Raw genomic sequence first — 22089 nt, 5'->3', positions numbered from 1 at the left:
GTTTGCTGCAGCCTGGTCTCTACAGAGCAGACCTTAAGCAGATTGTGTTTTGTGTGACGGTGATGTTGGCAACTGGGTTTATATTGGTTCCAGGCCTGCACTGCAGGGTTCATAGAGTAGATAGAGGGATGTAGTTCATTTGGGTCCTATAGAGATTATCTGGTGTGAAGTTAGGTTTGGCTTTGGGTGCCCCAGGAATTGGACCCCCTGGTCCAATTTTTTTTTTTGGCCTTGTGGGTTTTGTGAGGGACAGTGCCCTGAAGCTGCACAGCAGTTTGGGGGACTCTCCTCAAAACCTCCTGCTCCTCAGAGCTACTTTTCCCATGACAATTACAGTGAGAAAGTGGCTCTAATTGGTTTTTTCTCACCATTGGGAGCAGTGTTCCTTTTGGGGTGCCCACAGATGGGTGCAGTCTTTTTGGGCCAGGGGGGTTTCATGCTGGGGAGTCCCCTGAAGCTGCCCTGCAGTTTTGGGGCCTCTCCCTCAAACCCCCCTCTGGCCAGAGCCACTTTCCCCACAGCAATTATAGTGGAGGAAGTGGCTAATTGGGCTTTCCCCAGCATTGGGCCTTTTGGGGAGCCCAAAGACAGGGACCCCCTGGCCCAATCTTTTTGGGACTTGGGGGTTTTGTAGGAGAGAGTACCCTGTGGGTTCCCTGCAGTTTTGGGGGCTCTCCCTCAAACTCCCTGCCCCCCAGTAGCCTCTAATTATGCCCTATGTTGCCATTGATTTCAATGGCCCATAGGGTATAATGGTGGAATAGGGGCACCCTCTTTGGGTTCCCCCAGAATGGGATCCCCTGGCCCAATTTTTTGGGGACTTGAGGGGGGTTGTAGGGGAGAGTCCCCTTCAGGTCCTCTGAAAATTTGGGGGCTCTCCCTCAAACCCCCTCCCCTCCAGGTGGCTTCAAATACACCCTATTTGCCATTGATTTCAATGGCCCATAGGGAATAATGGGGCCGTATATTCGGAAATAGCTGCGCATCTACCGTATATGCGGCTATTCCGACTATGGAATTCAGAAATATACGGGATTCCAAATTTTTTTCCCCGTATACTTCCGAATCCGTGTAATTCCGATTTTTTTTTTTTTTTTTTGCACATCCCTAGTTCTGATCCCATAGAGTGGAATGGAAACTTGTTGGCAGCCAACAGTGCCTGTTAAGCTTTTGGAGGATTCCTAATGGTGTTTCCAAGGCTGAATATTTTAAAAAAAAAAACAACATTGCCTTGGACTAGTTCACAAATCACCACAAACAGCACCAAAGTTTGTGAAATGTTCATGCCAGGCACTCTTCCATGGACATCAGTTCGCAAACCACAAACTGCCCAAAATTTGTGACAAACTTTACTGTGTAAGTCAGTTTGTGCCCATCCCTATCCTGTACCCATCTCCAGAATCTTCATGTAAGGTTCTTAGAAAAGGTGATGTGAGAAAATGTCCCAAAGATAGAAAATTCAAAAACTACTGCATCACCACAATGTCATATGAAAACAGAGGAAGAAAAGGAAAGTGGAAGGAAGAAAGGTATATGACACCTGTCCTCACACCACTTCCCAAAACAAACTGAAACCACACATAATAAGTTTGCAATAGAATGTCAAATTAATTCAGATTTATTTGAAGTTTCCTTCTATCCCTACTGAACCAATAAAGACAAGGCCCAGATTCCATCAATTCAGAATACACTGAAAAAGGGAGGCTTAAAATTACCTGGTACTGTCCATTTTCTAAGTCTATTGTGATAGTAACTCCATTGTTGAGCTGTTCTGCGTTTCTAAATACAGATGAAATCCACGATGTTCCAATGTCATTATCATTGATGTAACTCAAAGGGTGAGCTTCAGGGTTTAATCTAAGCACTCTGTCATTGGTTGTGTCATCAGCACCATTAGGGATGCAGTATCTCTGCACCAAAGGATGCACCCTGGGGTGACTACCAGGACAACGACATTCTGACTGAGTGTGGAGTTCAGGAAACTTTCCAGACCCTACTTCAATAATGTCTCTAGAACACAAAGAAATAAGATCACATTATTAACAAAAGTAAACAGCAAATCTTTAAACAGCATATGTAATTCCTTTTATTCTCTCTGGCCTTGATGACTTGTACAGCCATCTTGTTTTCCCGTTCAGAATTCCCTTTACCATATAAAAATAACCTGGAAGTGGATAAATAAAGCCAGTTGTTACATTGTTGTGTTGAGAGAATGATATTAATGTGATCTACACCAAGTGCCTGATGGACTTGGACAGGTCTTGTTAGCACTTGGCGATCTTCCCACCTCAGTTGTTGACCATTCTCTCAAGGCCCCGATCACTCTCTGAAACAAGGAGATGGTCCAGGCCATTGGCATACTCATTGCTGAGCATCTTCTCCCCCTAGACAGATCCAAACAGTCTCCCTGGTTCACTGGGGATCTGGCAGTGATAAAAACGTGAGGGATTACAGTTTGAGTGCTGCTGGCAGGAAACTTGGAGTGAGACTGAACATAGAACATGTTAGAGCCTCTTCAGTGGTGGTGGTGATATCAAAAATATTTCTGTGCCACAATGGTGTTGTGAGAAAATGACCCCTCTGTCACAAACATGGTTGCCAGGGCGCCTGGAGAAGTAAGCTTGCATCCGCCTGGCCAGTGAATGCGAGCAAAGCTATCCAGGGACTGTGTAAGACTCCCGTGTACCTATTACTAATTATACAAGTGCTTGAGACGGGCACAGAGTGTCTGCAGCCGCACACAAACATTTCCCCGCTACCGCGTGGAAGCCGCCATGGCGAGGAGGAGGCTACGCCGCAACGGAGCTGTCCAGGCGGACGGTGTTGAAGCGCTAAGCATGGAAACCACTGTGTTTCGCTTACACCACATGTAGCCATCTTCCTGCCTGGTTGGGTTTCATTCCTTCTAAGTGGGAACCTCACGTACACACCTTGAGTCATTCCTAGCCCGCAAGCAACCTATCTAGTTTATGAATGGATTAATGGTTCCACAATCAATCCTGATTGCCAAGTAATATCCTGAACAACAGGCTTCGCCCAGGAGATGATGAGAAAGAGGAAGGATCTCTCCTGATACATTCAAGCCCTTTTGTCTACACCGGAATACCTAGGCTCATATCTGATTCTCTATTGTCACATTCCCAGTTAATCCCATCTCATCCCAATCACCCAACTATCTACATACTGATATCATTGGAGCCGCCCCAGGCCCTGTCGCAACTTGGAAGTTTCCAGGATGCCCAGGATGAAGGTGATGTTCATTGGTTGAAGTATGCACCCAATCAGGTGTCGCCATGGACTCGCCATTGGTCCAGCCGATGTCCAGCCTTCTTGGTCATCAGCAGACCCTCCCATTAACACTCCCAGTCACCTCCCATCCCTTCAGGACTAAGGTGACTCTATATAACCTGTGGACTAGCTACCCACAGGTGTGCCTTCTACTCAGTAACCCCCATTCCCGCTGTGTAGTTACACCCCCGATTCCTGATCAGTTTCGGGACCTTTCCCCCATTCCCTCATTCGTCGCCATCGGAGCCTTCCCTTGGAGTCTGCGAGAGGTAGTATTACCCTGTATGTCCATCCTTTATGTTCCCCTATCGATCTCTCTATATTTCTTAGACCTGTGTGAATGTGTGATTGATTTTGTACCTTGGATGAAAGAACTATTGTTTCAAATAAATTACAATTGGTTTTATTAAATTAGAGTCCTTTATTGAGCTTTGACCATCTGAACGGTTGAGCCTCGTATACACAGATAACAAAGATTCCCTTTTAGGGCCAGCTGTCTCTCAATCTAATTCCCCAATCTCATTTTGAGAGCAGTTTCCCTAACAGTGTCCACACATAATCATCCAGCTGAGCTGTTCCATGTGGTTCAGGGACTTTTATATCCCACTGTGATCAATTTGCTATGTATTTTGAAGACAAATACTTCCATCACATACACTAAATAATGCACTTTCCAGCTGGATTTTACTGTGTGAACTGGAGAAATCCAGATGGAAAGTGCACTGAGAGTGAATTGAAAGTGCATTATTTGAACCGTGTGATCACAGCCTAATCACCTTGATCCACGCTAGGTTACATGCCAGCATGGATGCATGCACCTGTGTCATCTGCTTGTCTGAAATATATGGATACTTTTCAGCTTGTGAATCCTGAGGCGTTGGGCAGGTGAGACCTACCACCCGTTTTCTTGACCCTTGACTTTTGCGGCTGATATAAAACCACCACAGAGGGACTGGTCAAGTGGGTAAGGGGAATAATTAATGCTTCCTTGACAGCAGTAGTTATGCTGCCTATGCTCAAGGAGGCAGAGTGTTTCTTGAAAAAATGCTCCCTGAGCCCTACTATGTTAAAAAAAAAATCCAGCCAGTCTCCAATCTTCTATTCTTGGGCAAGGCATTAGAGCAGGTTGCTGATTCTCAGTTCCACTGGCTACTGGAGGAGACTGATTTTTCTGGACCCATTTCAATCTGGTTTCAAGCAGGAATTTGGAAAAGAAATGCTTTGATCATCTTGGTAGATGATTTCTATCAAGAACTAGTTGGGGAATGTGATCATGCTAGTTCTGGTGGACCCCTCAGTGGCCTTCAATACCATCAAGCATAATATCCTACTGAGCTACCTCTCAGTATTGGGATTATAGGGCTCTGTGTTATAGTGGTTCAAGTCTTATCTTGGGGAGGGGGGGGTGTTGATCTCAGAGGTGGATTCCTGCTCTGGCCCATGGCCATTGGCCTGTGGGAATCCACAGGGTTCGATTATATCCCCCATGCTATTTAATATCTATATGAAGCCATTGGGAGAAATCAACGAGTCCTTTGGGCTGAAATATCCAGTTCTACCTTTCTTTCCACCTAATTCTATGTTATTGATGTTTTGAACCAGTATTTGGAGTCAGTAATGAGATAAAGGTGAGCAAGCTGAAATGTAATCATGACAATAAAGAGGTTTTCTGAGTTAGTAGAAAAGCAGACCAGGGACTTAAGATCTCACCCATCATAAATGGTGTTATGCTCCCATCTGAAAGTCAGATTTGCAGCAACCACCTTAGAAAACCAGGTGGCTGCAGTGGCTTGGAGTCCTCTGGCCATCTTTAACTGGTTCATCAATTGTGTCTGTTCCTGGGTCAGTCAGATCCAGCCACAGAGATCCCTGCCTCAGTTATATCTAGAATGGACTACCGCAGCGCACTCTACTTGGCACTAAAGACTGTTGGGAAGCTGCAGCTAGCATCTTCCAAACAGGAAGACAAAATGGTTAAGAAGGGTTAATCAGTCATTACTTAGTGGTTTTCTGGCATTATGTATTGATATAGCCTTTCACACTAAGCCACTATCAAGAACTGAGGCCTTTGCATGCCATGTGTATTTCCCAGCCGGCCATTTCTTGCTTTTTGTCAAGGAAGAAGGGTTTCAGTCCTTTATGGTGGATTGGTCTTGATTATATAATACAGTCTCTCTCTCGGCTTGGCTTCGCGAACGAAGATTTAAGAAGGGTGCAATAGTCCACGTTTGCTGCAGGCTCGCTGGTGGCTGACAAGACCAATGTGGGACAGGCAGGTCCGGCCACAGCGGCTGCAGGGAAAAGTCTGATTTAGGGTTGGTCCTGTAGCAGTGCGATTCTTCCTCAATCTCCTTTTGTCCTCAAGACCAGCTATGCGTGTGTTCTCAAAGGAAGAGACAGCCTGGTGGATGGTGTGCCTCCATGCTTTGCGATCTGAGGCTAGGTCAGACCACTGGTGATGGTTGATGTGACAGGTGCTAAGGGATTTCTTCAAGGAGTCCTTGTACCTCTTCTTTGGTGCCCCTCTATTTCGATGGCCGGTGGAGAGTTCGCCATACAGGGCAATCTTGGGAAGGCGGTGGTTTTCCATCCTAGAAATATGCCCTGCCCAGCGCAGCTGCGTCTTCAACAGCAGTGCCTCGATGCTGGTAACCTCTGCCCGCTTGAGGACTTCAGTGTTGGTCACAAAGTCACTCCAGTGGATGTTGAGGATGGTGCGAAGGCAGCGCTGATGAAAGCGCTCAAGGAGTCGCAGGTGATGACGGTATAAAACCCACGATTCGGAGCCATAGATGAGGGTTGTCATCACAACCGCTTTGTAAACATTGATCTTTGTGCCTTTTTTCAGATGCTTGTTGCTCCACACTCTTTTGTGCAGTCGGCCAAATGCACGGTTTGCCTTTGCCAGCCTGTTGTCAATCTCCTTGTCGATCTTGGCATCTGAGGAGATGATGCACCCCAGGTAGCTGAACTGCTGGACTGTCTTCAGAACTGATTCACCCACAGTGATGCAGGGAGGGTGATAATCTTCCTGGGGTGCAGGCTGGTGGAGAACTTCTGTCTTCTTCAGACTAACTTCTAGGCCGAATAGCTTGGCAGCCTCTGCAAAGCAGGACGTCATATGCTGCAGAGCTGATACCGAGTGGGAGACGAGTGCAGCATCATCAGCAAACAGTAGCTCTCGGATGAGTTTTTCCATTGTCTTGGAGTGTGCCTTTAGTCGCCTCAGGTTGAACAGGCTGCCATCGGTGCGATAGCGGATGTAGACACCATCGTCCTCATCTAGATCTACTGCGGCTCTTTGAAGCATCATGCTAAAGAAGATCGTAAAGAGAGTTGGCGCGAGAACGCAGCCTTGCTTTACACCTGTGCCTATTGGGAAGGGCTCCGAGAGGTCGTTGCAGTGTCTGACTTGGCCTCGCTGGTCTTCGTGTAGCTGGATGATCATGCTGAGGAACCTTGGGGGACATCCTAAACGTTCCAAGATTTGCCACAGGCCTTTCCTGCTAACGGTATCGAAAGCTTTGGTAAGGTCGACAAAAGTCACATACAGACCCTTGTTCTGTTCCCTGCATTTCTCTTGGAGCTGCCTGAGAACAAATACCATGTCGGTGGTGCTCCTGTTAGCTCTGAAGCCGCACTGGCTCTCTGGGAGGAGTTCTTCTGCAATGGTGGGCACCAGTCTGTTCAGGAGTATTCTGGCAAGGATTTTGCCTGCGATGGAGAGCAGGGTTATCCCCCGGTAGTTGGAGCAGTCTGACTTTTCCCCTTTGTTCTTGTATAGGGTGATGATGATTGCATCGCGAAAGTCCTGTGGTAATTTGCCTTGTTCCCAGCAGGTGACAAGTACTTTGTGAAGTGAGCTATGTAGTACTGTGCCCCCATGCTTCCAGATCTCTGGTGGAATTCCATCAACTCCTGCTGCCTTGCCACTTTTCAGTTGCTTGATGGCTGTAACAGTCTCTTCTAGGGTGGGGATCTCATCCAACTCTGTTTTCACCGGTTGAAGTGGGGTGAGGTGGATTGCTGAATCTTGAACTACGCGGTTGGCACTGAAGAGAACCTGAAAATACTCCGACCACCGGTTCAGTATGGATGCCTTGTCTGTGAGGAGCACTTGGCCGTCTGCACTATGCAAGGGACTCTGAGCCTGATATGATGGACCATATACTGCCTTCAGGGCTTCGTAGAACCCTCTTAAATCACCAGTGTCTGCACACAGCTGGGTTCTCTCTGCAAGCTTGGTCCACCACTCGTTCTGAATGTCTCGAAGCTTGCGCTGGAGGTTGCTACACGCAGCGCGAAAGGTTGCTTTTTTCCCAGGACAGGAGGGCTGAGCAAGATGTGCTTGGTAGGCAGATCTCTTTTTTGCCAGTAATTCTTGGATCTCTTGATTGTTCTCATCAAACCAGTCCTTGTTCTTCCTTGTGGAGAACCCGAGGACTTCTTCAGAGATCTGCAGGACGGTAGTTTTTAGGTGTTCCCAGAGTGCTTCTGGAGAAGGGTCTGTGGGGCAACTGAGGTCCTCAATTCTTGACTGGAGTTTTGCCTGGAAGGCAGCTTTAACTTCGGCTGACTGGAGGCTGCCAACCTGAAACTTCCTCCGAGGGATACCTCCTCTCCTGGGTGTGGGTTTAAAGTGAAGACGGAGATTGCAGCGTACAAGACGATGATCCGTATGACATTCTGCGCTGGGCATTACTCGGGTGTGTAAGACATCTCGAAGGTCTCTCTGGCGCACCAGAATGTAGTCGATAAGGTGCCAATGCTTGGACCGTGGGTGCATCCAGGTTGTCTTCAGACTGTTCTTCTGCTGGAAGATAGTGTTGGTGATGGTGAGCTGGTGCTCCATGCAGAATTCTAGCAGGAGGCGCCCGTTGTCATTGCAGTTGCCAACGCCGTGTTTGCCAAGTACTCCTTTCCAGGCTTCCGAGTCTTTACCTACTCTGGCATTGAAGTCGCCAAGGATGATCACCTTGTCCTCTGTAGGGGTCTTCCGTACGAGGTTGCGTAGATCAGCATAGAACTTGTTCTTTTCTGCAGGATCTGCTTGAAGGGTTGGGGCATACACACTGAAGAGTGTCGCATGCTGCTTGTTTTGAAGTGGGAGGCGCATGGACATGATGCGATCTGAGTGACCTGTTGGAAGGTTTTCGAGTTTGGAGGCAATGGAGTTCCTGACCATGAAGCCAACGCCAGAAAGGCGGCTCTCAGCCTTTGACTTACCCGACCAGTAGAGGGTATAGCCAGCACCGTGTTCTTGAAGACTACCTTCCTCAGGGAAACGGACCTCACTGAGAGCTGCTATGTCGATATTCAACCTGAGAAGTTCGTGGGCAACTAGAGCAGAGCGTCGTTCAGGGCGACCACTGCCTACTGTGTCAAGCATGGTTCTGATGTTCCAACACGCAAGCTTTAGTCTTTGCACACTTTGTGAGGCAGGTGCATGCCTTTTCTTTGTTGTTATTTTTCGACCGCAAGTAAGGATGCCCGTTGACCGCGGCTAGCCAACTGGGGTGGGGGAGACGAGCTTTGTTTAGGCCACCTTTTCTAGGCCCCTCTCCGTGTGGAGCAAGCAGTGCTGTCCCTAGATAAGGCTGCTTGGTCGTTCAGGGTGCTGCCGAAAGATGCTTTCGTCTCCGGGTTAGCATCAGGCGACCAATATCCTGAACCGCCTACATGCAGGATCGGGACTGCGGCTTCCAGTGGCACCTTCCACCTGCCGTTTCGCCCCTTGCCTATCGCTGCAGGACTTGATGCGTTGTGGGTTGTGTGTGTGGATATGCCCTTCAGGCCTGCGCAGAGGAATTTTTTAGGTGAAGCGCAGTGTGCGCGGTACTGGCTCCACCCTTTCACCTGGGGGTCATCTGCCATGGCCCAGTAAGCCGGGACGCCGGCTTATAATACAGTATGTTGCACTATATGCTCCTGAATCTATGTCTTTAATGAAAATGCATTACTTGAAATTGTTTCCATACATACCTCCAAACCTAACTATTTTTTAAAAGAGCCCCCCCAAGAATATCTAAACATTCTGAAGCACACTTATCAAAACAATAGCTCCTTCTTCTTGATCACTGTACCTTCTGATTTTATTTAAAAAAGGAAAATTTCCCTACCTGTTTGTGAGCGACACTTGGTACAATCTGAAATCTTGCATCCTCCCAACAAATTGCTCTGAACCTGCAAAATACATTATAAATAAATAATCCAGTTCCATCAACCAGAAAACAGCTCTGTACTGCATGAAGGGATCTTAAATTCAGCACACAGAGATCTCTCGTGCACAATTACATCTTCTGAATGAAACCATCTTGGTTCTGGTCAAAACTATGGAGGGCAGTGACTTAATTTTTTTGATTAAAATGATTTATAATAACTTTATAGGAACATTTTGTACCTATCCCTTATCTGATTACAGAGGTGGCACACAGACTGGCTCATTAGACAGAAGTAATGAGCCAGTCTATGTGCCACCTCTAATTAGAGAAGAGATACAGTAGGGATAACTGGAGCTGTCAATTTACACTATAAAGATGAAAGGTATGTTTTCAAGATTTCATGCTTTTTACACATTTGCTATGTGTCTGGTGTTCAAAATGACACTGTCAACAAGAAGTGTGTCAAAATAAGAATTTCCAGTTTTTGATATATAGGATTCCAACCTTCCATTGAAATAAATCAGTCATTCTTAAAGCCAGATGCAGATATTTTTAGGACATAGCTCCAAATTATAGTATATTCTGTATCAGTGGTACTCAGCCTTTATAAATTTGCAGAAGCAATTTATCACCAAATAGCACTGGCCCAGTTCAGAACAAGGACAAAAATTATTTTGTTTTCACATCACCAAACATTCAGCCAGGATTATTACTACACATTGGTATTTCTTCATAATTCCATTTTTGTAACTCCCCCTCCTCTTTCTGAAATGCAGCATTTTTAGACATTATTATTGTATTTTTCAATTGCAAAGGGGCTTGAGGATGAAGGGACTTGAAAACCAGTATGTGTAGTGGTTAGTGTTTTGTACTAGACTTGAGCAGGGAGGTTTAAATTTCTGTTTTTCCATCATGAAACTCACAGGGTGACATTAGGACAGTCATTCTATTTCTTCTTAACCTACCTTATAGGAGAAGAAGAGTTGGATTTATACCCCATCCTTCCCTCAGGGTCTCAGAGCAGCTTACAATCTCCTTCCCTTCCTCTCACCACAACATACACACTGTGAAGCAGGTGAGGCTGAGAGAGCTCTGAGAGAACTGCTCTTGAGAGAACAGTTCTGAGAGAACTTGTGACTGACCCAACATCACCCAGTTGGTGTCATGTGAAGAAGTGGGGAATCAAGCCCAATTCTCCAGATTAGAGTCCTCCACTCTTAACCACTAGCCCAAATTGGCTCCCAGTTGGTGTACGGATAAAATTGAATAAGGAAGAACCATGGATGTCACCCTGAGCTTCCTGGATGGAGGGCAAGGTTTAGAGGTCAATGTGTTACTTTAAAACAGTCAATGAGATTTTTGATTTCCATGTGGAAATAATCCTGTAACAGGTCAGTCAGGTGAAAAGTCTAAAACATTTCCTGGTCTATTTATGGACTTTTTTGATCCCGTTTCTGTGATAGGTGTTGACCAGATGCTAAGATCTGGAAAAGCCCCAGATTCTTGCCCATCCTGGCTGCTAAAATCATGTAAGGACCACACCAACAAGCCTTTAGTGTCTTTCATCAATCAGGCTGTGGTCAGACAACAAGCCTCTAATTACACTGTTTTATTTCATAATAGAAAGTTTTGATCCAACATCCCATCCTGAACTGGCTTTACTGCACACTTGCCCCGTGATCAATCATTCAGATCATTGCTGCGCATCAACCATGGAGTGGCTGGTCAGGTGACATTCTTTTCTCTATTTTTGTTTTTTATGCATGCGCCCCCTCTCAGCCTCCTTAACTGTGCCTCTCTTCCTTGGAATACATGGAAGGGAAAATGTAACCATTGGATTTGCATTAGAGTAGCCCTATTGACTTTAGTATATTTACTTTTGTGTCAATCATGGGATGCTCTCAGACAGCAACTATGAAGCCAAAAAAATGGGAGCCTAACTAGGAACTATTTCCACAGCTTTCCTACCCCCAAAAAATAGGAAAGAGGGGGATTTGGAGGGGTTGTCACTCAAAAACAACTCCCCTGGGGGCTTCTGATCCTGACAGAGTGCTTGGTACAGAAACACACAAGCAGTGATTCAAAATCCTGGGGCAAATATCAGTTTATGTGCACATCGCTAACTGACAGGAGGAGGGAGGTGAAAATGGAAGGGAAGGTTCACACTTCCCAAAAGGGCTGACTCCACAACAGGGGAGTTTAGAAAAGTAGAAATGCAGGGTGAAACTGCTGACATCTGTAAAGATCAGACTTTCCCTGGTGTCCAATAACTCCAATTTGAAAACAGGTGAGAACGTGGTGCCAACAACTGAGGAATGGGAAGCAGATGTTGCAGTCTGATCATGCACTTTAAATCAGGAAGGGAAAAGCAACAACATTGGATCAAATTGCTCATCTGACTCCATCCTCAATCACTAAGTCAGGATACCCTCATTCAAAGAGATAGTTATCTGTCCACTACTTTAAAAACCATTCCTATAGGGGAAAAAATGATGTGGCCAATTATCACCCTGTCACTAATCCGTCCTTTCTAGGTGATTGAAAGTAGTACTGGATCAGCTGCATGTCTTCTTGGATAACTCATCTGCTGTGCACCCTTTTAAGTCTGGCTTCAGGGCAGGCTATGGGGTAGTGATGGCCCTGGTGACTTACCTGATAACCTCTATCTGCATGCAGACATGCCTGATGACCTATCTGAATGCAGACGTGCTTTTTTGTTGCCCCTACTGGATTTATCCTTTGATACAGTGAAGCATGCCATTTTATTGAGGCATTTGGGACAAAAGTCAAGGGAAGCATGTTGGACTGATCTGAACCATTCCACATGGATCAGACTCATAGGGTCACTGTTGGAAGCCAGTTATTATCAGTATGACCTATCCTGTGGGGTTCTAAAGGGTATAATCCCCCATGCTTTTCAGCCTCTATGAATCTCTATCATTTGTTGTTTCAGAGTTGGCTGCCACCAACATGCTGATGATACCCAGCTTATTTCCTTATCCAAATCTCCTGGTGATGCAGTAAAGGTCTTGATTCGCTAACTGTCTGCTATGGTTAAATGGCAAAGAGTGAACGAATTGAATCAAAATCCTAACAAGACAATGGTAATGCTGGTTAAGATTGCTGAGATATTGAATAACATTGTGCTTCCCACTTTCAGTGGGGTTCAGCTGACTGTTGTTGGCTTGGTTAAGAACCTAGGGGTTATACTAGATCCAGTGTTACTGTTGAAGAAGCAAATTAACTACAAAAAATGCTTTCTTCCAGCTCAGTCTAACCTGGAAAATAACTCCCAATTTTAACTCAGCCAATCCTGCCACATGGATCCACTGTAATGCACTCTACATAGGTCATCTCTCAAGGTCAACTTGGAGATGCCAGTAGGTGCAGAATGCCACAGCTCAATTACTATCAGGAGCTAGAACAAAGTTTGAGTCCAGTGGCAACTTTAAAGCCAACAAAGTTTTATTCAAGGTGTAAGTTTTTGTGTGCAGGCACACTTCTTCAGATACAGTGAAACAGAATTTCTTCAGCCATTACATATAGGAGGAGAGAGGGTGGGGGATGATTTATAATTAAGATGCATAAGTAACTGAGTGATTGTAGCTGAGATTGAATTAAGGCAGTTGGTGAGACTTGTGAATGGCCATAAATTAGCATACAAATGCAAGAATTAACAAAAAGAGGTGAGAACAAGTCTTGCCAACAGCCTTAATCCAATCTCAGCACCATCACCCAGTTACAAGAAGTGTAAAAAAAAAATAACAGGCAACAAATCTGGTGCATTTTTTAAAAAAGATTTTAGGTAGAAAAAATTTAGACCAAAAATTTGCACACTCCTGAGTCCTGGCAATTTTGCTGCAAAATAGCCTCAAGATAGCAGAAGAGGTATGTGTGACAATGGATGCCTAATCAGCTTGGGGGGGAGTATTCCTGTTTCCTCCTTTACTCTCCTGTCATACTCTACCATAAACACACTAGGTCTTATGAACTCAAAATAGAAGAGAACATGCCAAGGAGGCAAATTACTCTTGCTGAAACTGGTTGGAAGAAGAAAGACACTTCTCTCTCACATCACCCTCCGTGTACTTGACTGCTGACAATGATGTCACATATGGAGTTAGTCTGGCCCATTAACAACTTGTCAAGATAGGCTTCAACCATTGCAGGCTTTAAGAAGTTATTGTCGCTGGTCTAGGGATAAGCCCTACAGACTGAGGAACACTGTGGCAGTGAACCAGCACAAAGCTGCTCTTACAAAAACTGCTCTAAGTAACAGGACCTACAGAACTTAATTATGTACAGGCCAGAACAGGAACACATATTACTTTTTACTCAAAACCTTTTTCTTGATAAAACCATATTCCCTAGACAGGCAAAAATGAAATGCATCAGGTTCTGCCAGTAACAGTACTACTAAGTGATGATTGCTATGACACTGTTTGCTATGACTCCAGGAACAGTGTGGAAGCACAACAGAGCATCAGTCCTAAGCACAGTGACTTAAAATAGACTTGCACTAAAATGGGTAGAGTCTGGGTTTCAATCAAAGAAGTCCATCATTGGATGTGTCTTAGTCTCTGTGCCACTACAGGTGCATCTGAGAGGGACTGCTGGTCTTATCTCTGCTACACATCAGCATCACCACTATAGATTGCACGATTTCTGACTGAACTGCCTGTATGGGCAGGCAGTTGGCCGCTGCTGTGCAGTCTGCACTGGCTACCAATTGAGTACTGGATCCATTTCAAGATTTTAGTATTAACTTTTAAAGCCTTACGCAGCCTGGGACCTACATACCTACGGGACCGTCTCTTCCCATACGAGCCTTGGAGGCCTCTATGATCCGCCAATCAACATCTTCTGACCATCCCTGGCCCAAAGCACGTCCGGTTCACCTCAACCAGGGCCAGGGCCTTTTCAGTCCTGGCCCCAAGCTGGTGGAATCAGCTCCCCAAGGAAATGTGGGCCCTACCAGATTTTCTGCTATTCTGGAGGGCCTGTAAAATGGAGCTGTTCCACCAGGCTTTTGGCTGAGGCGGGCGAGCGTCCTCACAGCAGCTAATTGGCCTCCCTGCACTGACCGCATCCTGTGTTTCAATCTGTGAAGGACGTAGATATCTGTACACTGACATTGCCTTATTTTATTTCATTTTAATGGTTTTAACTGTTTAAATTTAATTGTCTTATGATGTGATTTTAACTATTTTATTATGTTGTAATCGGCCCTGAGCCCGACCTGGGAAAGGGCATAGAAATCAGCAAAAATAGATAGATAGATAGATAGATAGATAGATAGATAGATAGATAGATAGATAGATAGATAGATAGATAGATAGATAGATAGATAGATAGCCAGAGAGTGGTACTATTCCTAAAAACTTAGCAAGAATGAAATGGCACAAGAATCCTAAAGATTTCTACCCAGATACTCTGATTACTTGTTCTAAACAAAGCATTGTTCAGGCACAGACTCAGCTGTCCTCATGCTGCACATGACTACCTGCTTTCTTGTTCAACTAAGAGCTTGTCTCCAGACCAGTAATAGTTCTGATAAGGGAATAACCTATAAATCAGGGGTGGCCAATGGTAGCTCTCCAGATGTTGTTTGCCTACAACTCCCATCAGCCCCAGCCATTGGCCATGCTGGCTGGGGCTGATGGGAGTTGTAGGCAAAAAACATCTGGAGAGCTACCATTGGCCACCCCTGCTATAAATGAGTATAGGATCATTGTGGAAGTATTTAAAAATCTGAAGACATAAAGAAGGAATAAAGAAGGAATAAAGTGTGTGCGCGTATATACAAGGAAGATCAGAGAAAGCAGGTAAGAAAAATTAGCAAATAGTTATCTAGGATTATTTTGCTGCCCAATTGAATGATAAAATAATATCTCTCTATCAACCACTTTTCAACTTACCATTAACATTTTGTCCAACTTGCCATTTACCATTAATAGAGGGATCTGTAATTAACCCAACCAGACTTCTGGAATCAAAAGCTGTGCTGTCGTCTTCCAAACCGTTTATGAAGAAACTAATTCTGGTGTGATGAACCTATAAAATATATAATTTTTAGATATATAAATATGAAGACAAATATACAAAAAATAGTTTGTAACTTTAAAAATGCCACCTCATAATACCACAGAAGCAACAGCAATGAACTAGGGATGGCCATGAACCAGGAAAATGGTGTTTCATGTTGGTTTATGATTCGTTTGATTTCATGAACCATAACCTTACATGAACTTTTCCATTTCCTGAACTTTTTTGTGATTTGTTTGCTTCAGGAGATGGTAAAACAGCCCCTCATGAGTTAGAGATGCCAACTCACAGGGAGTCTTCAGCAGGCTCTGCTCCACTTGCCCTTCAAGATTGGCAAATATTGGATTTGGGATGTCTGAGTTATAGCTCCCCCAAAGCAGATGCCCCCAGGAAAGCTCAGCTCTAGCTTCAGGTTTGGTCCCTGCAACCACAGCAAGGAACACTTTCTCAGTCGGGAGAGTTGTTTAAAAAACTGTTCCACTGTACAGGGAAAAACAGGAGTCCCATCAGCCTTCCCTAAATCAGCCATGCAGCAAACAATTCTTCTTCTGCTCTCACAATAGCTACTTCTTCTCTCAGAATCACACAATCATAGAGTTGGAAGCGACCTCCAGGGTCATCGAGTCCAACCCCCTTCACAATGCAGGAAACCCACAAATACCTACCCCAAATTCACAGGATCTTCATTGCTGTCAGATGGCCATCTAGCCTCTGTTTAAAAACCTCCAAGGAAGGAGAGCCCACCACCTCCTGAGGAAGCCTGTTCCACTGAGGAATTGCTCTAATGGTCAGGAAGTTCTTCCTAATGTTGAGCCGGAAACTCTTTTGATTTAATTTCAACCCATTGGTTCTGGTCCTACCTTCTGGGGCCACAGAAATACTGCAAAGTGAAAGAGCTGAGTCAGGGTGTGGTATTATATTGGTATATAATCTGACTTCCATATAATAGAATGGGAGCTCCATGGTTGACTCCCAGAGCTGACAATCAAGCCATGGACTACTGTTTTAGATGTTTCTAGGGCTTTCCATAAGTCCACCCCCAGTGCTGTTTAGTGATTAAACTGGCACCAGGCTGTTTGGAGAATGAACCACAGAACAAACCACCTGAACCTCCATGGTAAAAAGGCAGTTTATTTTTGGGTTCAAGAATGATGCCACCAAACAAACCAGTTCAGAACTAACCATGAAATGACCTGGTTAATCCTTGAACCATAGTTTGTTTTTTTGGTTCATACTCATATCTAAAATGAACAGATATAATCATTGCTACTACAGCCCACACCTTCCTTCCACAGAGGAGAGAGTGACCTTATGTTTCACTTGCAGGCAGGGGGAGTGAAATGACTCACTGCCTCTTAAAACAAGCAGCTGACAGGTGGACTGGCTTCGCTGGTGGCTGTAAGAGGCAGGGAGTCATTACAAGCCTCCTTTCACTCCCTCCCGCTTGCAGGCAATGGGAAAGTGAAAGAAAGTCCATTCCATCTCATGGGGTCATAGGACAGAGCAGACTCCATTGTATCTTATGGGCCCATAGGTCAGAATGAACTCCATTCTATGCTATCAGCCCATAGAACAGAATGGACTGCATTGTATCCTATGAGCACATAGGACAGAATGAAGTCCATTCCATCCATAGAATACAATGGAGTCCATTCTGTCCAATGGGCTCATAGTAAAACTCTAATCATATGAGCCCATTGTAGCCTAGTTTGAGTAGAAAGAGTGAAGAGTATTTGCAGGTGGAAAGGGGGTTTGATACATTATAGCGTCAGTCTGTTCATCTGCTGCTGTTGACCTGGCCCCTTCATGCTGTGAATGAATATTCTTTTTGTGTCATTTGAAGAGAAGTAACTGCTTCTGTTTGTCGCATAAACATGTCTCTCACAGTTTACTGTTTGCTTCACTGTTTGCTTCATGGCAGTGTTGTTTGTGGGGCAGATTGTCCCAGACTTCCTACAGCGGGTCCTGAGGAGAGGCAGCAGTAATCAATAAGCCCCCAGGAGAACCTGTCAGCACAGAACTTTCTCCCTCAGAGGTCAGTGGCCATCTTGTGGGGTTCTCACCTGAAGGGGTCACCGGTGGACAGGAAAGAGCAAAATCAGCCCATGGCACACCAGAGACAGAGTGGAAACCAATCCTGCATAGTGCACATCCAACCAATGAAAATCCTCAGATTTGCCACCATGGTAGGGCTTTTATTATCTAAAGCAGGGGTGGTCAATGGTAGCTCTCCAGATATTTTTTGCCTACAACTTCCATCAGCCCCAGCCATTGGCCATGCTGGCTGGGGCTGATGGGAGTTGTAGGCAAAAAACATCTGGAGAGCTACCGTTGGCCACCCCTGATCTAAAAGATACTGACTTGATGCTGTGCTTGCAATTAACCATTCTCTGTGCTTCCAGCACAGCAACCACAATTTTTTTTAAATGAAGAATTTCAAAGTACTGTCAATCTATTTTCTACCTTTCAAACTGGGGCATGATGAATTGAAATGAATCGGCAACAAGCGCTCAACAGTACATTCAGATGAAACATTTAAGTTGAGTAATTAGCTTTTAGCCATGTTTTACCCAAGAGGGTAAATATGATGCGCTGGTACTTCTGGGGGAAGTCACAGGGTAAAATCCATATTAGCTCTGAATAAACTGCTTAATCCAGCATAGCATAGCCATCTCCTCTAAAGCCACTCTGGAGTTTAGAAATAGGATGACAGCTTCCATCTGAATTTCTAAACTGCATTTTGCAACAGAATTTCACTATAAGCAGGAAAACACAAGGAAAAGACAGTTATACCTACTACACAGCAGCAAAGCTGTCTGACAGTCATTCTAGGTGGATGGCAGACAGGCAAACCATTTGGAGGTTCAAGCTCTACGTGATAGCAGCTGTGAAACATGATATTTTAGCCTCTTGACCATTTGCTGTGAAGTTTGCAGCCTCACTAATAGAAACGTGCAGAACATCAAATAACCTAGTTCAACACTGCCGGATTCTTGATTTTCTGCTTGTCCTTGATTATTCATCTTGCTTCTAACTTCTCTGGCTCCACTGCTTGATTCTCAGACTTGTCCTTGAGTAAACTTCCTTTGTCTGGTTCTACTGATGGTTTACTGGACATGACCTCTTGTTTGCCCACAATCAGTGGCAGACCAAGGAAGAAAAACAACCCTGGAAAAGTGTGCCAGCCTTCAGTCCTCACCCCCAAAAGAGGAAGGGACAAGCCCTACACCTTGCATAGGTCTGCATCTAGCTTTGCCAAATGCTTGTGGGTTTGGATCACCTTGTAATCACCAGCTGCAAATATATCACTGATTTATTGACTGATATGCCTTACTGACCAGCAAGCCATTCACCAGAGTTTGCGGTGAGAGGAGGGGATGGCTGCACAACAGCACTTAACACGTGAACAGTTTTCAGGCACATGTTATCTCTTACATCCTAGCATCACTACTGCACAGACAATTATTTTCTCTAAAACCAGATTTAAATCTACTTTCAACGATTTAGTTTTAAAACAGAGTCTACTTTTTGTTGTTCTCCCTAATGAATTCTGAGTATAGCCAGTCAGCATAGTTTTATTGCTTACAGCATAGCAGCTACAGTTACCCATAAAACCAGTAATGGCTTTAAAAGAAAAAGGGAATGGGTTTAAATACAGTCTCTGAAAATAGAATGAGGTTGAGTCCTTCTGCAGACATCGTTTATCTTGATTTCAGCAAGGCTTTTGATAAGGTTCCATATACTATCCTTGTTGACAAGTTGGTAAAATGCGGTTTGGATCCTGTCACCGTTAGGTGAATCTGTAATTGGTTGACAGATCGCACCCAAAGAGTGCCTGTGAATGGTTCCTCATCCTCTTGGAGAGGAATGACAAGTGGGTGCCTCAAGGATCTGTCCTGGGGCCTGTTTTGTTCAACATCTTTATAAATGATTTGGATGAAGGAAAAGAGGGAATGCTTATTAAATTTGCAGATGATACTAAATTGGGAGGGGTTGCAAATACATTAGAAGACAGAAACAGGATATAAGATGACCTTGACAGGCTGGAAAACTGGGTTAAAACCAGTACAATGAATTCTAACATGGATAAATGTAAAGTTCTGCATTTAGGTAGGAAAAATCCAATGCGTAGTTATAGGATGGGGTAGACTTGTCTTGGAAATATTATGTGTGAAAAAAAATCTAGTGATCTTGGTGGATCATATGCTGAACATGAGTCAACAGTGTGATGTGGTGGCTAAAAAGGCAAATGCAATTTTGGGCTGTATCAACAGAAGTATAGTGTCCAGATAACGCGAAGTGATGTTATCATTTTACTCAGCTCTGGTAAGACCTCACCTGGAGTATTGTGTTCAGTTTTGGGCACCACATTTTAAGAAGGATATAGACAAGCTGAAACTGGTCCAGAGGAGGGCGATGAAGATGGTGAGGGGTCTGGATACCGAGTCCAATGAAGAAAGGTTGAAGGAGCAGGGCATGTTTAGCCTGGAGAGGAGATGGCTGAGGTGATATGATCACCATTGTCATATAGAGGATGGTGTGGAATTGTTTTCTGTGGCCCCAGAAGGTAGGACCAGAACTAATGGGTTGAAATTAATTCAAAAGAGTTTCCGGCTCAACATTAGGAAGAACTTCCTGACTGTTAGAGCGGTTCCTCAGTGGAACAGGCTTCCTTGGGAGATGGTGGGCTCTCCTTCCTTGGAGGTTTTTAAACAGAGGCTGGATGGCCATCTGACAGCAATGAAGATCCTGTGAATTTAGGGGGAGGTATTTGTGAGTTTCCTGCATTGTTCAGGGGGTTGGGCTAGATGACCCTGGAGGTCCCTTCCAACTCTATGATTCTATGATTCATCTGCTTAAAGATGGCCTGGGAGACTGAAACACCCATGGAAAGACACTCCCCACTACCACAATCCCAGCTTCCTTTGTTAGAGGAAGATGACAGAACAGCAACCCTCCAACTACTAGGTCTGGGGTTCCCAACATGGTACGCCCCAGGTGCCATGGCACCCATGGACACATTTTCTGGTGCCCGCCAAGAGCCTTTATGAAGTGAGTTGGGCTTTTGCCCAGCAGGGCTTCTGATTGAGTTAGTGTGAGCTAGCTCACTGGGGGGGGGTTGCCTCTGGCTCACACATTTTTTTGTCTAAGCTCAGGAAAAATGGCTCCAGAGCAATCTAATTTATGCAGTAGCTCACAACTTTAATACTGATAGCTAATGAAGTAGAATTTTTGCTGACAAGACTCCGCAGTTTAGAGGGAGTATTGATCCTAAAATATTGTTCATTTTTATTCAATAGGCTTATACCTAGGAAAGAATAGTAACTTCCAAACACTATGTTTGACCGATTCCTTTGGTTTTTGTGATTTATTCCTTATTTTAGTTTTGGCTCTGGTCTGGTGGAATGAGCCCCCAGCAGAGATCAGGGCTCTGTGGGACCTGTTACAGTTTTGCAGGGCCTCTAAGACAGAGCTATTCCACTGGGCTTTGGGTGAGGCAATGGACATCAAAATACCATTTGACTTGTCCTATCATTATTGCTATTTATCATCATCAGTCATTATTATTATTAACTAATTATAAGGACCATAATTTTGCAAGGTCTGAACTGACAACCTGTGGTATAGTGACACCATAAAATAAACACCTGGACACACTGATACATTATGAAACAGTATTAAATGATCTGAATGCCATCTGTTAGAGTTATCATTGTTATAGATTTTAAACCCGATAGATGTTGTTGGAGACCCGATAGATGTTGTTTACCTTGACTTCCAGAAAGCTTCTGATAATGTTCCTCATCAAAGGCTCCTTAGAAAGCTTGAGAGTCATGGAGTAAAAGGACAGGTCCTCTTGTGGATCAAAAACTGGCTGAGTAATAGGAAGCAGAGAGTGAGTATAAATGGGCAGTCTTCGCAGTGGAGGACGGTAAGCAGTGGGGTGCCGCAGGGCTTGGTACTGGGTCCCATGCTCTTTAACTTGTTCATAAATGATTTAGAGTTGGGAGTGAGCAGTGAAGTGGCCAAGTTTGCGGATGACACCAAATTGTTCAGGGTGGTGAGAACCAGAGAGGATTGTGAGGAACTCCAAAGGGATCTGTTGAGGCTGGGTGAGTGGGCGTCAACGTGGCAGATGAGGTTCAATGTGGCCAAGTGCAAAGTAATGCACATTGGGGCCAAGAATCCCAGCTACAAATACAAGTTGATGGGGTGTGAACTGGCAGAGACTGACCGAGAGAGAGATCTTGGGGTCGTGGTAGATAACTCACTAAAAATGTCAACACAGTGTGTGTTTGCAATAAAAAAGGCCAACGCCATGCTGGGAATTATTAGGAAGGGAACTGAAAACAAATCAGCCAGTATCATAATGCCCCTGTATAAATCGATGGTGCGATCTCATTTGGAATACTGTGTGCAGTTCTGGTCGCCGCACCTCAAAAAGGATATTATAGCATTGGAGAAAGTCCAGAAAAGGGCAACTAGAATGATTAAAGGGCTGGAACACTTTCCCTATGAAGAAAGGTTGAAACGCTTAGGGCTCTTTAGCTTGGAGAAACGTCAACTGCGGGGTGACATTATAGAGGTTTACAAG

General features: G+C 44.7%; 1 protein-coding gene across 1 annotated transcript in view; it reads right to left on the bottom strand.

The window, feature by feature from the left end:
• Window positions 1-22089, bottom strand: part of USH2A (usherin) — a 1244521-nt gene that overhangs the window by 1104558 nt on the left and 117874 nt on the right. The window contains exons 4-6 of the mRNA XM_060246775.1: window positions 15368-15503; window positions 9408-9471; window positions 1716-2010 (exon numbers count right to left, since the gene is read on the bottom strand). Coding sequence (XP_060102758.1) covers window positions 1716-2010; window positions 9408-9471; window positions 15368-15503 — 495 coding nt within the window. The remainder of the gene's footprint in view (window positions 1-1715; window positions 2011-9407; window positions 9472-15367; window positions 15504-22089) is intronic.

The sequence above is a fragment of the Heteronotia binoei genome, chromosome 1 (assembly GCF_032191835.1).
Source record: "Heteronotia binoei isolate CCM8104 ecotype False Entrance Well chromosome 1, APGP_CSIRO_Hbin_v1, whole genome shotgun sequence".
Taxonomy (NCBI): Eukaryota; Metazoa; Chordata; class Lepidosauria; order Squamata; family Gekkonidae; genus Heteronotia; species Heteronotia binoei.
The sequence above is the reverse complement of the archived record's forward strand: the minus strand, read 5'-3'. Positions and strand labels throughout refer to the sequence as shown.